The sequence below is a fragment of the Phialemonium atrogriseum genome, assembly GCF_030411735.1.
Source record: "Phialemonium atrogriseum strain 8032-3 unplaced genomic scaffold QBC33scaffold_48, whole genome shotgun sequence".
Taxonomy (NCBI): Eukaryota; Fungi; Ascomycota; class Sordariomycetes; order Cephalothecales; family Cephalothecaceae; genus Phialemonium; species Phialemonium atrogriseum.
Genome location: NW_026848185.1, coordinates 71,767 through 86,047, shown reverse-complemented (window position 1 = coordinate 86,047; position 14,281 = coordinate 71,767). Strand labels below are relative to the sequence as shown.

General features: G+C 54.0%; 6 protein-coding genes across 6 annotated transcripts; 3 read left to right on the top strand and 3 right to left on the bottom strand.

The window, feature by feature from the left end:
* Positions 1 to 954: 954 nt before the first annotated feature.
* Positions 955 to 5,058, bottom strand: QBC33DRAFT_552966 (uncharacterized protein). Its single transcript, XM_060429353.1, has 15 exons — positions 4,857 to 5,058; positions 4,036 to 4,783; positions 3,922 to 3,974; positions 3,383 to 3,858; positions 3,268 to 3,323; positions 3,030 to 3,211; positions 2,722 to 2,951; positions 2,285 to 2,663; positions 2,146 to 2,224; positions 2,028 to 2,086; positions 1,954 to 1,963; positions 1,700 to 1,903; positions 1,521 to 1,641; positions 1,360 to 1,454; positions 955 to 1,301 (listed from the first exon to the last, which is right to left on the bottom strand). The coding sequence occupies exons 1-15, from the start codon at positions 5,037 to 5,039 to the stop codon at positions 997 to 999; spliced, it is 3,180 nt and encodes a 1,059-aa protein (XP_060278251.1). The 5' UTR covers positions 5,040 to 5,058; the 3' UTR covers positions 955 to 996.
* Positions 5,059 to 6,251: 1,193 nt separating this feature from the next.
* QBC33DRAFT_552958 (alkaline ceramidase family protein) lies at positions 6,252 to 7,791 on the top strand. The gene is made up of 3 exons (XM_060429352.1): positions 6,252 to 6,425; positions 6,554 to 6,627; positions 6,682 to 7,791. Exons 1-3 carry the CDS (start codon positions 6,340 to 6,342, stop codon positions 7,290 to 7,292), a joined length of 771 nt encoding a protein of 256 aa, XP_060278250.1. The 5' UTR covers positions 6,252 to 6,339; the 3' UTR covers positions 7,293 to 7,791.
* Positions 7,792 to 7,813: 22 nt separating this feature from the next.
* QBC33DRAFT_602295 (Metallo-dependent phosphatase-like protein) lies at positions 7,814 to 10,606 on the top strand (the record flags this gene model as incomplete). Its single annotated transcript, XM_060432149.1, has 5 exons — positions 7,814 to 7,844; positions 8,574 to 8,895; positions 8,971 to 9,663; positions 9,739 to 10,179; positions 10,249 to 10,606. 5 exons carry the CDS (start codon positions 7,814 to 7,816, stop codon positions 10,604 to 10,606), a joined length of 1,845 nt encoding a protein of 614 aa, XP_060278249.1.
* Positions 10,607 to 10,613: 7 nt separating this feature from the next.
* Positions 10,614 to 12,050, bottom strand: QBC33DRAFT_602282 (uncharacterized protein; the record flags this gene model as incomplete). The annotated part of the gene is made up of 2 exons (XM_060432148.1): positions 10,614 to 11,446; positions 11,481 to 12,050. The coding sequence occupies 2 exons, from the start codon at positions 12,048 to 12,050 to the stop codon at positions 10,790 to 10,792; spliced, it is 1,227 nt and encodes a 408-aa protein (XP_060278248.1). The 3' UTR covers positions 10,614 to 10,789.
* A 393-nt stretch (positions 12,051 to 12,443) lies between these two features.
* QBC33DRAFT_623985 (uncharacterized protein) lies at positions 12,444 to 13,108 on the top strand. Its single transcript, XM_060432923.1, has 2 exons — positions 12,444 to 12,679; positions 12,748 to 13,108. The coding sequence occupies exons 1-2, from the start codon at positions 12,537 to 12,539 to the stop codon at positions 13,019 to 13,021; spliced, it is 417 nt and encodes a 138-aa protein (XP_060278247.1). The 5' UTR covers positions 12,444 to 12,536; the 3' UTR covers positions 13,022 to 13,108.
* A 196-nt stretch (positions 13,109 to 13,304) lies between these two features.
* On the bottom strand, positions 13,305 to 14,170 carry QBC33DRAFT_602278 (uncharacterized protein; the record flags this gene model as incomplete). Its single annotated transcript, XM_060432147.1, has 2 exons — positions 13,690 to 14,170; positions 13,305 to 13,648 (listed from the first exon to the last, which is right to left on the bottom strand). The coding sequence occupies exons 1-2, from the start codon at positions 14,015 to 14,017 to the stop codon at positions 13,305 to 13,307; spliced, it is 672 nt and encodes a 223-aa protein (XP_060278246.1). The 5' UTR covers positions 14,018 to 14,170.
* Between the last annotated feature and the right edge of the window lie 111 nt (positions 14,171 to 14,281).

The window sequence follows — 14,281 nt, the reverse complement described above, 5'->3', positions numbered from 1 at the left end:
TGGGAAAATGGTTCCCCAGATTTGAATACGGTAGGCATATGATTGGCTGGTCTACTCCCGGCGGAATCCTTTCCTTGGATAACGCCGTTGAGACGAACAGATTAGCGAGAAGCCCTGAAATGGTTACTCTCGTAATATAAGAGGGCCCTGATCTTTTGCCAGTAAGTGCAGGGGGATAAACTTCCCAACACCAGGCCGGATAATATCCGGCGGGCAGTTCGTGAGGATAACCAACCTGGAAGTCAAGCTCGAGAGCGGCATGCATCTATACCATCGGACCATCTTGATCGGCGGCATCATCGGGAACCCCATCCTGATAGGGTCTTGCCACGCCGCGGCATAATTAAGGTACTTGAAAGGGTGGTACATGTCCTCCTTCCGTGTCGCCTCGTCAATCTTATTGATGCTCTTCCGAGCAGCGGCGGTGATGATGTAGTCATCCTCGGGCCGGTGCCAACTTGCAGAGACAACAAAAGGAACTAGGTCTCCATCAGAAGCTCCCAACCAAAGACTGTTCCTTGCAGGGGCGGACTTGCTGTTGGTCTTGTGCCAGAGACAAGGTTGATTGCTGAACGACCAGGTGCTGCCTGAGAGATGCTGTATGGATTTGATACTCTCTTCCCAGATGTCATAGACGGCCCTGATCAGTTCAAAACTCCCAGGGAATGTTGTTGTCACATTTTGAAGCCTACAAAGTATCAACAGCGTTGTTCTCTCTGAGTTCGTAGAGAATGCAAAAATTTGGGGGTGGCATGATCTACACAGCAATGTCTTACTTAGACCGGGTTACTCACCGTATTCCTGTCGTGAAGACCGCCTTCATTCTTTGGTGAATGAACCTAAGCGTGAGACACGGAGAGTATTGCGAAATTGGCCAGGCACACGCGCAACAAGTCGAAGGGAAGGCGGTCAATACCTGTTACGCAAGCTATAAAAGTTACCCAGCTGAGACAAAAAAAAAAAAAAAAAAAAAAAAAGAAAGAAAGAAAGAAAAGACTAGATATGGGCACGATGATGAAGGACTCCAACCCTTCCTTCCGCAACCAACACCAACTGCTCCATCCTTCTTCGAAACTCTGGGTCTCGCTCACTTTCCAGCGCTACATTGTCGTTCCTCACCGAATCCATATCAAGCTTCACAGCACATAGATGATTCGCAATCGCCGTTCTGACCTCAGTGCCTAAATTGTTGGCCAGTTCGGAGAATTGAGTTATGGCTTCCATATATAGGTCTTGGAAGAGGCGTTGGTCTCCAAACCCCCTTGTGATCTCGGCTACTTGCCGAGCATGGGTGCCCTTACCTACTTCATTGGTAAGTATATGGTATATGGCAGGTCCATGCGGCAGAAGGCAACTCACCCCCAGTGGTCATGCAGGCTGCGTCGTACACTGGCTCCACGAGCATCATCATAGTTGAGGTCCGAATGCATGAAAGCGCATCCGTCCTTAGTGAACTGGGATATAATATCAATTAGCCTCCAAGGACCGAGAGGGACACGTTTCCAATGGGATAGGCTTACGAGAGTCTGCGATTGAATAGCTCAAACGATCCCGAAATCTCCGAATCGAGCTGCCTTCGACGGTGTTCGATGTTATAACACAGGGTTTCAATTGGACTCGGCGTGCCGTCAATCACGGTTTCTACCTGTCCGTTAGCGTACCGTAGAGAGCCTGGGGAGAGAGCAGTAGCGAGCAGTACCGAGAAGCATCCTGGCCTGCGTTAGAGAACCGTTTGTCTGCGTCGATATCTCCTGGTAGAGGGTTTGAACGGCAGTGGTAAGACCTTGCCAGTGGTCCGGAGCCACACTCATCATAATGGCCATGGCTTCTTCGTTCCAGTTATGCCATCCAACGCTGCTGCTCTGGAACTCACCGTGCCTTCGGCAGAATGCTCCGTATGTATCTAGACATCATCAGCGTATAGTCGCGCCGGCGAAGTTGAGGTGTATTTACTCCAAGCCCACTAGCCGCGATTTTGTTAGCCATGTTGCCAGCCCCGTAGCTTGTCAGCCATAGAATAAACATACTGGTGACCACCTCCTTGCGGCATTAGAGGAGCCTTCGGACCAGGCGGCTATGTTTCGCCCTGCACGATCAGGACTTCAGAATCCATCCCAGAAAGCATGCATCATGATAGAGACGTACTGTCATACACCAACGCCTTGAAGATATCGCATAAAATCCCCCCAACGTGCTGTGGCCGGGATACGGGTGATGCAAGTGACTGTTGGGGGCCTGTTTTAGCATAACTCCTTTCTCGTGATCGAGGCGCAGGACCACATACTTGGGCGAGCATCACCTCGGCTTGCTGCACAGTGTTGTAGATGATCATCTTTCTCTCAACGGAAGCAATGGTTGCACCGGATTGAACCCAGAGCTTAACCGAGCCGATGAAGGCGGGGATATCGTCTTTCATGTATCGACTCGCGGTGCGATGCTGATTCTGGGCAACAATAGAAATTGCGTGCTTCCGGAGTTCCAGGATTCCGCTCAGATCGAGATACGGCTTTGAAACATTTTCTGGTTTGTCACGATATTCCCAGTACATCGTATTACTTACGCAGAATACTTCCAGCGGGGAGCTGGGGATTCTGTCCTGGTAGAGGCTTCGGAGCTCTTTCGTGACTATCCCGTTCCGTGTTGTCACGATAAAGCGTTCCAGTCTAGATAGCCCGCTGTTAGCATGGCCAACGAAGTGTAGCGAGTTACTGGGGCTCTTACTTGAAACGGGTGTCGTTCAATCGTTGTTTCACCCGAATTCTCTTCTGTCGTAGCCGCTGGAACTCTCTCTGTTCCTCCGGGCTCAATTCCTCCTCACCGGCATAGTCATCGATACGGGTTTCTAGGCCATCAAGTGCTGCGCTATCCTCGCGGATCGAAGTACGCCAACGTTGGATTTTCCTGGCGTTGTCACCTCTCCAGTCCCGTTGCGCTTCGTCGGGCCGGATGTCCTGAATAACAAAGTCAAAGTCAGGACTCTGTCATATTCATATATACCAAGGTGAGTATTGGCTGGGAGAACTACTTACATCTGACTTCGTACACACAATGCCGACATTGTGCATATTTGCCTTGCATGCGAGGTCGATGACACTCTTGACCCCCTCGTCGGAAGTGGCTCGTCCGATGTTGCAGACGACGAAAACCTCGTCACAGTTTCGCATGTACCGTTCCGTGATCTTGCGCCGCGCCGAGTTCAGATCCCGAAGGCCTAGCAGAAGCGTGAGTAAACAGTCGAACTTCTCAGAGAGACCAATGACTTCGGACCTGGCAAGTCCACCAATATAAGCCCCTTGCTCAAAATGAAAGTCCTCAGGTAAACTCTGATATAGTTGGTCAGCGCATGGAACCAGTGTCAAATGAAAGCGAGGAGATATCGCACCTGATACAGCGGATAAAAGGCCATGGGGCCGACCGCTCGTTTGTATCTCGGCGGTCTGAGGTGAGCTGCATCAATCTGTCGGAACATTGCCTGTGGGTTAGAATAACCTCCCGCCGAATAGCACTCTGATTACCTTGGAGGAGGTGATCAGCTTGCCCAACCCAATGCATGAGGTTTCCGAGAGCGTCTTCCTCGGAATTCTGGAGTAGAAGGCTGTCATCTTCGGCAAGGTGCGTGGGGAACATAGCAAGGAATGTGTCTCGGGCCAAGTTCGCTCGCTCTTCGCAATCTCGCAGCTCGGCTTCATCTGTGATGGTCTGCCGGTGGAGGTGGAAAAACCTGTAGTTCCGCAGAAGTTCGACAATCTGTCCTCGCAGCTCATCCAGGGTGAAATATTCCACTTCAACAGTGATATCATCGCGGTTATGGTAGTGGTATTCAGTAGCAACGCATGTACACGCAGCCCCGCTGTTGCTCTGGTTGCGGCATGTCAGCACATCGCCCATTAATACAAGATGTCAAGGGAGGGGGCAAGTTACCGCGCGTGCCAGATCCTTCACGTCAAGAAGAGAATTGATGAGGCTGCTCTTGCCTGTACTTGAAGTGAGCACTGGACCTCGTGCTGCGAGACTCCCTTCAAGGCAAAGACTTACCAACACCTGAATCCCCAACCAAGCCCACAGTCCGGGTATTTTGACACTCGAAGTTCGCCAGCCGTGTAGACTCTCGAACAAGTCTTGCCAACGTTGATTCAGGCTCACGGCTAAGATCGCTCGTTGAAAGCCCGTTCTTTATCATGGAAACGAGGTCCTTCGCATCGCCAAACGCCGCTTGGAATGCGGGCGCATGGAAGGGCTCGGACGGTAGTTCCTCGCTTTCAACCTCGTGGCGCGGCTCGGCGAGCCGAGAGCTCGAACGTCGTCGGCGGGACTGGGTGCTCGCCGTTTCGGACCTGGCCACGTCAGAGCCACGGCTATCAGTGTGAAGGCGGCTTGAGCTCGGACGACGACCCGGCGGGGTAGCACTGCCGGCTTGAGAGAACACCAGCGCGTCGAGTCGGGCGTTGACGCCGCCCCAGGAGATGCTAGAAGACGCTCGGCTTGACGCGGGCGTCCAACCCTGGGTTGATTCCGTGCCGGTCTCGGCAGCAGATCCGGATACGGATATGGACGGAGTTCTGGGCTGGTCATTCTCAATGGAGAGGAGCGCAAGGTCGCGCGCCAGTATCGTCCTCTGCTCGCTGCCTCTTCCAGTTGCGGGGACGCCGTTGCTCTGGGCTGATAAGACCGAAGAATGTCGAGGATGGTGGTTGGAGCTTCCACCAGCACTGCTCTGTGATTCGCCAGAGGGGGATGACTGGCGAGGTTCAAATGAGCGCGACGCTTCCTCATGTTCGATTGGCTGAAATCCGCGGCCGTAACTGTTAGCTTCCCGCATAACCCTCTGTAAATCCTGGAAAAACTGGACGACTAACCTTGCGGGTCATGTTTTCAAACGAACCGAGACAGGTTTGCAGATATGAAAGAAGTAGGAGAAGACGGGCCGAAATGGATTTGAAAAGTTGAAGAATGAAGACAATCGATGCCAACAAATGTCGGTCTTCGCGCTGCACAGGCACGATGTGGCACACCGCGTTCAAGTATTTTCTCAAGATCATGCTCCAGCTCAGGTTACCTCATGATGGGGGGCCTAGAATACTGCGTAGTATGGTGCGTGAACTAATTTAGATATTGTTGTTGGGTGGCGCAGCAGAACCTCGCAGTTTACAATCCATGCTGTCACTGGGGTTTACAGCTCTGTGATTCGCTACAAAACGATGGTCGGGTCGTATGCAGCCAGTTTAGCTGTGATCACCTCACTCAACTCCCCCCTCGACAAATTCCTGAAAACAGCAACCGTCTCAGGCTGGCATCCTTGTCGCAAAAACCATCATACTGGTCCTTTAGCTGCCTAATTTCTGCGCCATATTCTGCATAACTGAGACACTTGGACTTGGCTCGGCCCAATGAGCCTCGCCATGCGACTTCGGCTTTTGATGACTGCTACCAGCGGCTCCGCCAAGAGGGTGGGAGGCTAGGAATGCATTGGACAGACGCCTCTCGATTGGTCATAGTTGCCGCCGGTGTGATTTGATGTTTCGCTGACTCGGAGGCATCACCTCCTTTACCTGAATGGGTTGCACAGCGGTTGCGCAGTACTGACTGACATTCACGGGTTCTACGTTGTCCACATCTCCAGCGGGTTATCCCGCCTTCTCTCCGCTGGGTTAGTCAGCCTCCTCATGTTGAACGTCTACCTGGCCATGCATGCGCTAGGGGAATACAGATGGTGAGAGTGCAGCGAGCTAATAGGAATGGAATATCTGATATAATGGTTAAAATTATGCCAGTTCTCGAACAAAAAAGTACGCCTTGTGGAAAGTAAATAGAGGTAGATCTGCGCGTATCCAGTCTGCCTTATTGAGCCACTTGTCGAATCGCTGTTGTGCCAACGTGATATTTCTGTGTGAGGATCCTCCTCCCGGCCCGCTCAGGGAATTGTGGGGCCGGACAGTCCGTGGGCATCTAACAAACCCAAGGGGGATTCCACATCCCCGCATGATGAGAGCTACACAAAGACGGCGAGGAATTACGTGTGTCTTGCAAGTGTCAGGTTGTATGGATTTAGGCAGAAGCTGTTCCTCTTCGGCGGTCAGCCAGCTTGTGCGATATCTAGGTATCATACTGATACACAACCCCCTGCCGACGGCCTGCGTCTGACTAATCCATTCCGGCAACAAGATAATTTGATCAGGTGATGGGTCACCTGATTTGCTACAGAGGGGGCAAGCAAAAACGACAGCGCAATTGTGGTCGAAGTCTCCAACAGACACGACGCAACCAAACTCATTCTAATATTCGATTAATCAGCCAGCTCCTTAGGGCGGCAATTCTTAGTGTCTCTTCAACACTTGGTACATGCAAATGGGGCACCACAACAGACATTACGCTGGCGATCCGCACTCGGCAGCCGGCGTCTGGAGTCCTTCCACAAGCACAGCCAAGTGAGTCTCATCGGTGAGATTCAGGCTCCCACACTTCCGGGCTTCTAAAACGGATCAGTTTCAGCATGTACAGTGTGGCGGCCTTACAAGAGATTTGGCTAACGAGGCGTGTGGTCTGCCGGAAATAGCTTCTGTGAGGAGGACTACGCCATCACACTCTACATTGCCGAGTTCATCAACACGCTCACAAACCTGGCTTACAGTGAGTACCTCGGATGTCAGAGATACAGACCGGACTGCTAAAGTGTCATGCCAGTCTGGTTCGCCCTACGATACCCCAAGAAGCAGCGCAGTAATGCGACCCCGGGCTTCGGGCTCGACTTGATGTCTGTTTCCCTCGTCGTCCTTGGCATCAACTCCTTCATCTTCCACGCCACGCTGCGCCACACGACACAGTACTGCGACGAGATTTCCATGTTTCTCCTTGGCAGCGCTCTCATCCAAGGAGTATTCACCATCAACCAGTCCCTACGTGTCAGGAACCTCATGACAGCCGCCATCCTGGCGATCATGACGGTGCTGTCCGCCATATACATCCAGACAGGCAACATCCTGCACCACGTCTGGTCCTTCAACGCCATGATGGGGCTAGTCGGGCTGCGCACCATGTTCCTAATCTTCACGGGCGGTCGACCGCGCGAGGAGAAGGCCCGCCTCCTGGGGCTCTTTGGGAAGGCTGTCGCCGTACTCGTGGTAGCGTATACGCTCTGGCAGATTGATCTAGAGAAGTGCATGGAGTTGCGATGGATCAGAGAGGCTTTGGGATTGCCGTGGGCGTGGTTGCTGGAGTTGCATGGTTGGTGGCATGTCTTGACCGCACTGGGGGCAAGTAGGTATATCAGGCTGATCAGGGAGTTGAGCGATTGACCGAGGACGCCAGACCGAGGACGCCATCATAGATACAGACTTGGTGTATAGATTTAGTTGACGACGTGGTGACGATGGACTGGCGAGATGGTTGAGGTAGGAGGGGGCGAGCTTTGCAGCGTCTCCGGAGGTGACTTGGTACTGCATGAATAGATCCCAGAGCTCTTTCTCGTCCCATCCCATCCGTACTATCCTCTCGAAATTTAAAAACCACTGCCTAATATTATCCGGCGAACAAATGGAGCGTTCCTACCCTCCTCGCCATGTTCTCTGCAGGTTGCGCTCTCATATCCACCTCCCAAATAAGAGGCAATGTGGTAGAGGGTTCTGAGATCAATGGGGCTTGTCACACCTGCGGGTCTCTGAATGGCGACGTTGGACACGTTGGCAGGACTAGGTCCGTCTGACCTTGCTGTTACTTTCATGGTCAAGCCGATGGTATATAGATTAGCAGGACTTAGTTGGCTCGGCACTTTCGCCGCCTGGAAACTGTCTCTCGTACGACTTTTGCACTTGGTTGAATGAAATTGTCTTCCCCCAATTTTTATCTCGGTGGGACGACCTCCTCTCGTTTGGTCTCGTGGACGATCCTTTTCACAACGGGCTTTTTGAGGTTTTTCCAAAGGCCCCATTCCGCGAGCTTATCCTTGTACATTCCCGCGCTTCAAAAGTTGTCAGGGCAATTGTTCGGTCACATGTGCGTGTGAACAATGTATTTGTTATATGTGGGGGACACTGGGCAACATACGAGGCCTGGAATTGGTGATTCTCTTCCATCAGCTTGATTATTTCCGACAGAGTTTTGTTATCTCCTCAACCTAGTCAAAGCTCATTTCCCAATTGAGAAGGTTGATAACCTCAGCTCAGTCACCAACCCCGCAGTCGCACACACGTGGGACGAGCCACAAAACAATTGGACAATAAGTTCCATACCGTCCAGGGTTGGTATTTCCCATCTTGCCCACTCCTGCAGACGATCCGGAGTAGCAATGCACGTGGGCTCGCGAGCAGTGTTGCATCGATCAAATCTCGCAGCCATGCATGCTATGGCTGCAAGCTGCCGCTGCGAATTGCTATGCGTGGTCTAGAGTGGGTCCAACAAGCATCGCAAACATAAACAGGCACCCGCTGCACCTGGTTCGTCGTGTTTTCCACCCCAGGTCTTGGCTATCTTGGCTATCTTGGCTCCCTTGGCTATTCTCTTGGCTCTCTTGGCACCCCGGAAAACTAGCATCATGAAGAAGACCCACGCTGCAACAGTGGCCATCGTCTTGGCAGCAGTCGCAATTGCTGCGCCATCCACGGTGAAGAGGGACGTCGACACCCACTATCCGTACACCGGGCCCGAGGTGCCTGTTGGTGACTGGGCTGACCCGACGGTCAAGGGCAATGGGAAGGGCTTCCCGAGGCTCGTTGAGCCACCTGCTGTGAAGCCGAATAATGACAGGCCGACGAATAATGTCAATGTTATTTCGCTGTCTTATTTGCCCGGGGGCATCAATATCCACTACCAGACGCCGTTTGGCTTGGGTGTTGCTCCGGAGGTCAATTGGGGCACGGATCCCGAGCATTTGAATAACAAGGCAGTGGGGGTTAGCCACACGTATGTCGTCTCTCCTGTCTCCAGCTAATAACTAACATTGGCGGAATGACACAATTACTAACTCGGTTGGTTTAGCTACGATCGCACACCTCCCTGCTCCGCGGTGGCCGTCACGCAATGCAGTCAATTCTTCCACGAGGTTCAGATCGGGGGCTTGAAGGCAGACACTACATACTTCTACCGAATCCCCGCTGCCAATGGAACAACTGCCTCGGACGTCTTGAGCTTCACCACCGCACGTGCCGCTGGCGACAAGAAGCCATTCACCGTTGCCGTGCTGAATGATATGGGATACACCAATGCCCACGGCACCTTCAAGGAGCTCACCAAGCTGGTGGACGAGGGAGTGGCTTTTGCATGGCACGGCGGTGACATCAGCTATGCGGATGACTGGTACTCGGGCATCCTCCCTTGCGAGAGCGACTGGCCTGTTTGCTACAACGGTACCTCGACCGAGCTGCCCGGCGGTGGCCCCGTTCCCCCAGAATATGACGTTCCACTCCCAGATGGCGAGATCCCCAACCAGGGCGGCCCACAGGGCGGGGACATGAGTGTGCTGTACGAGTCAAACTGGGATCTCTGGCAGCAGTGGACCAACGACGTCACACTCAAGGTGCCATACATGGTCCTCCCCGGAAACCACGAGGCATCCTGCGGCGAGTTCGACGGGCCAGGTAACATTCTGACGGCCTACCTAAACAACGATGAGCCCGACGCAACGGCCGCAAAATCAGGGCTCTCATATTATAGCTGTCCCCCAAGCCAAAGGTGAGAAGAACCCCAATCACTCACTAATTACGCCCCAGGCCCTTCTCGTAAAGAGAGCCAGCTGACAGTCCTCAGGAACTTCACGGCCTATCAACACCGTTTCTACATGCCAGGTAAGGAGTCCGGCGGAGTGGGCAACTTCTGGTACTCCTTGGATTATGGTCTAGCCCATTTCGTTTCCATCGATGGTGAGACCGACTTCCCCAACAGCCCAGAGTGGCCCTTCGCCCGAGACATTAAGAATGGCGAGACAACCCCGACACCGGACCAGACCTTCATCACGGATAGCGGCCCCTTCGGAGCTGTCGACGGCAGCTACAGCGACAACAAGGCATACGAGCAGTATAGGTGGTTGGCCAAAGATCTAGCCTCCGTGGACCGGAACAAGACGCCCTGGGTGATCGTCATGAGCCATCGACCCATGTACAGCTCCGAGGTGTCGAGTTATCAGAAGAATCTGCGGGCGGCGTTTGAGGATTTGCTGCTGCAGAATGGGGTGGACATGTATTTGTCTGGGTAAGAACTCCCTTCCGGTGCTATGATGAAACTCGAGGAAAGAGCTAACAGCTAATTATTTGTTTGAAGGCACATCCATTGGTATGAGCGGTTGTTTCCCCTTGGTGCCAACAGCACCATCGACAAGTCGTCAATTATCAACTATGACACGTATTACACCAACCCTGGCAAGTCGATGACGCACATTATCAATGGGATGGCGGGCAATATCGAGAGCCACAGCACGCTGTCTGGGTCGGAGAGCATATTGAACATCACTGCTGTTCTGGACCAGGAGCATTACGGGTTTAGCAAGCTGACTGTCGTGGACGAGAAGACCCTGAAGTGGGCCTTCGTTCGCGGGAATGATGGTGTCATTGGCGATGAGCTCACGTTGATCAAGCGGAAGCCTGAGTGCTCGAAGCGGAGGGTGAAGCGGGATGAGTAATTAGATAGTAGGGTGTATTGTTAATTACTGCATACATCGAGATGGAGCTACCACATTAGATATAGAGCCAAGACTTCCTCCCCCTCGATGCGTCTCGATTGTGATATTGAATCCTCCAGTCTAAAAGTTAGTTCGCCGGTCTCGCGGTCTTCCCGCAGCTCCCAGATCAGGCCACCCTCCATTCTATGGCCTTAGTCCCCATCTCACCAGCGCCGTCCTCTTACCCCCTAGCCACTCTTCAAGCGCATCGAGGCCGAGGAACGTTGCGCGAACAATGATACCCAGGTCATCGACATCCTCTGGCGCCGCCTCCATCATGGGGCAGTCCCAACTCTCAATAGTAACCTCCAGTCTCGGCCCCTGTGTCCACACCGCCCTCCACTCCGCCGCAGACCTTGCCTCCCACAGTGAAACCTGCACCGTGAACCCAAGTCGCAGGATACTCGCCCCCGCTTGATCCCATCCCTGCTTCAGAAACGCATACAACCCCGTCAGCAACTCGACCGCCAGCACCGTCCGCCGCACGCTCTCCTCCCGCACCCAACAAGCCCAGCCACCCCCACCATCACTGCCACCTCCTCCACCTCCGCCCAACGGCCTCACCTGCGCCCGAAGCCTAGCCGCCCACGACCGCAATCGCACCTCGTCCCGCTCCGCCCGCGCCCGCTCGCCGACGTCGTCTCCGAACAGCCGCACGCACTGGTACACAAGGAGTGCCTGCACCGGGGGCAGCAGGTCGATCTCGACGGCCTGCTCCGCCTCTTCCTCGGCCGCCGCCATGGCTGCCACTAGCCGCGCCGCGCGCCGGGCGTTTGCGCAGCGCGTGCAGGGCGCAGGCTGCTAGGGCGTCTTGTAGCACGGCTGATGCGGCTACCTGCGTGTGGTGGATGAAGATGGTGTGTCCCAGCTCGGCTAGAGCTCGCGGTTGTCCCGCGAATCTGCGGGCCGCGTACTCGGTGCGGGCTTGGAAGATGCTGCCCGTGGTTATGGGCCCGTCAGAGGGAGCGGCGGTGTCAGAGGGGAGTGGGGGGAGAGCGTATCGTATGCTGGGTGGGGAAGATGTGGAAGCTTCGAGGTCGAGGGGGTAGGGGCTCCCAATCCAGTCGCCGAGGTCGTTGAATAGGGATGGTATGCCGGGAGATAGGGGCTTTGGAATGGAGAGAGCTGACGGGTTGGATGGTAGGAAGTTGGTGACATCAATGCTAGTACCGTCCAAAGGATGCCGGAGGATCGGAACGTTGGCGTGGTATCTGGTTACTGATGTACTCTGGTCTGTCGCAGGCACGTTGGTCTCCCACGAGCTGCTTATGGGCCCGTCCACCGCCCAGGGATACTCGCAAACAGCACCCTTTGTGAGACATCGTTGACAGATAGGTAAGGTCAGGTCGCAGCGCCGTTTAGACCTGACGCAAGCGTTGCATGACTTCCGTCGCGATGAGGCCATGACTTTGGTGAGGTCGAATTAGTCACGGATTTGATGATGGCGGAGGACGATGAACCGATCTGACTCGGGGGCTACCTAGGTGGCTGATTACTAATTAACAGCTGCGGAGCTGTGGAGTTCGGCTGATCCGGCTTTACCGACAAGAGGTTCCTCTCATAGGCGTCGGTGAGGGGCCGATGCGGAAGTCCACGTGGAATTCCGCGTGGAATTCCGAAATGGCAGCAACCATACCGAATATTCAGGGCACATTATACGCGAAGGAAGATGGACTTCTGACAAAGATGCCAATCTCTAAGCTGTCTGCGCTGTCTATATATACTTGCACCTCGTCCCTCCCATCTCGGTCTTTCTGATCGCTTCGCATCAAACAGTGGTCCTCTTTCTAAGAAACTACACACTCGGTAATTCTCGTCACATCCAGGTGCACCTCTCTTATAATTCACCATTCACTCTCAGCCCTCGTTCCACTACGCGTTCCTACGCAAAATGTCCACCATACAGTTGGCGAACAACTCTACCCCCCTCGCCCAATGGGTCGATGAGCTCTTCAACAAAATATTTTTCCAACCGGATGACACCCTAGCCACGGAGACCTTCAACGAGTTTGTCTCCCCAGATCTCTTCGCCAGGTAAACAAAACACTCCCCCTTTCCCACCTTCCTGTCCAACCTCCTTGCTCAACTAGCTTCAAACCTAGGATCAACCACAGCCAACTCTCGCATGATCAGTTCCTAGAAGCCCTGAAGCAGGCGCGGGGCAAGGAGTCTATGAGCGTCCAGGCAAGCGACGAGGTCCATGTTTGGGAGGCTCCAGACGGATCGGGAGCGGGATGTGTCGCACAGCTGGTGCGCTTCACGCTGACAGACAAGGCGACCGGGGTGGAGAACAAGGCGTTGAACCTCACGTTAGCTAACGTGCAGGTGCGTGAGGGCAAGAGAATGCTTGTCGAGCTGACTGAGGTTGCAAACTGAACTGGGAATGCTGTATGTGGAATGTTATCTCCGTCGCACATATTACTTCCGATGGGAATAAGTAGAGAGAACTAGGTTGTGCTGAATTAAACACGAGAATGAAACACAACATCTGTCTGTTACACTACCATCATGCTGATTTCGCGATGTCCGAACAGCTGAGATAGGTGAAAAGTGGTATTAATGTTGTTGACAATCTAGAGCGACAGAACCGCGTCGTCTAGGTTTTTCTACGGATTACAATTACAATGTATTAAGAAACTCAAACCAGAAAACCGAAATGTCAGCGTCCATTCCACACTGCGGCACCTGTGAGACATCTCCCCCAATAGGTGAAAGGACACCCATTCTTGTCCATGCTCACGTTCATGCCAGCATGAACAACGTAGCCGATCTTGCCTGACTGACGCGTGACGTCCACGCCATCGGGGTGGCCCGCCTCCATAACCTCGCGGTCCCCAGTCGTGGGCTTGCCCTGCTTGATGCGCAACTTCTCAAAGAAGACGTAGGACGCGTAGAAGAAGGTGTTGCAGTTGCCAGCCAGGGATCCCTTGAAACTCATGAAGTTGCTGAACGAGTTGGTCTGGACCTTGCGGCCATCCTTGAGGACGGCGGCGGCGATGCGGCCTGCGTGACGCCGTACTTCTTCACGTGGGCGCGGATCTTGCGTCGGATAGTGTCGCGTGTGTCATAGACGGGCACTTCGTGCGAGTCCTCGCCGTCGAGCTCCATGCCCGAGACGTCGAGCGGGTCCGGCTTGGGCTTGGCAGCTTTGGCCTTCTTCGCGGCGGGAGCGACGGTGGTGCCGGACGGGACGGCACCGTCGGCGGACTTGCGCTTGTTGGACTTGGGCACGAGGGATGCAGCGCCGGGGGCGGCGTTCTCGCTGCCGCCTTTGTGGTCGGGTGCGCGTTTCTCGGAGGACGGGATGAATGGATGCAGCTGCCACGGAACGAACCTAGGCTTCGGCGCCGGCACCAATGCCAGCATTAGCATCTGTGATACCGAGCGGTTGCTTCTTCTTTGGCGGCATCGTGGTTTCTGATTGAAGATTTAATTGATTTCCAGGAAAATATTTACTTTCAGACGCGCCCAGTCTGGCACGCCGGGCAATGATGCCGCCCTGGATTAAGGTTAGACTGGCCGACCCAGGTACAGTGTAGCTGTGCGGGCGGCGCCGCTCTTGTGCCTTGCAGCATAACACACTAGCATAGCCTGCGCCACCCCTGCGCCACCCCACTAGAGTGCAGCCGCCCCATG

What these genes read in the sequence shown, in the direction of transcription:
- QBC33DRAFT_552966 (XM_060429353.1), bottom strand. Translation starts at nt 5,039, where the DNA reads ATGATCTTGAGAAAATACTTGAACGCGGTGTGCCACATCGTGCCTGTG. An exon ending in TTGAAAACATGACCCGCAAG is followed by an intron (nt 4,784 to 4,856) that starts GTTAGTCGTCCA and finishes CGCGGATTTCAG; the next exon opens with CCAATCGAACATGAGGAAGC. An exon ending in TGAAGGATCTGGCACGCGCG is followed by an intron (nt 3,859 to 3,921) that starts GTAACTTGCCCC and finishes TGCCGCAACCAG; the next exon opens with AGCAACAGCGGGGCTGCGTG.
- QBC33DRAFT_623985 (XM_060432923.1), top strand. Translation starts at nt 12,537, where the DNA reads ATGTCCACCATACAGTTGGCGAACAACTCTACCCCCCTCGCCCAATGG. An exon ending in TCCCCAGATCTCTTCGCCAG is followed by an intron (nt 12,680 to 12,747) that starts GTAAACAAAACA and finishes CTTCAAACCTAG; the next exon opens with GATCAACCACAGCCAACTCT.
- QBC33DRAFT_552958 (XM_060429352.1), top strand. Translation starts at nt 6,340, where the DNA reads ATGCAAATGGGGCACCACAACAGACATTACGCTGGCGATCCGCACTCG. An exon ending in CCTTCCACAAGCACAGCCAA is followed by an intron (nt 6,426 to 6,553) that starts GTGAGTCTCATC and finishes TGCCGGAAATAG; the next exon opens with CTTCTGTGAGGAGGACTACG. An exon ending in GCTCACAAACCTGGCTTACA is followed by an intron (nt 6,628 to 6,681) that starts GTGAGTACCTCG and finishes GTGTCATGCCAG; the next exon opens with TCTGGTTCGCCCTACGATAC.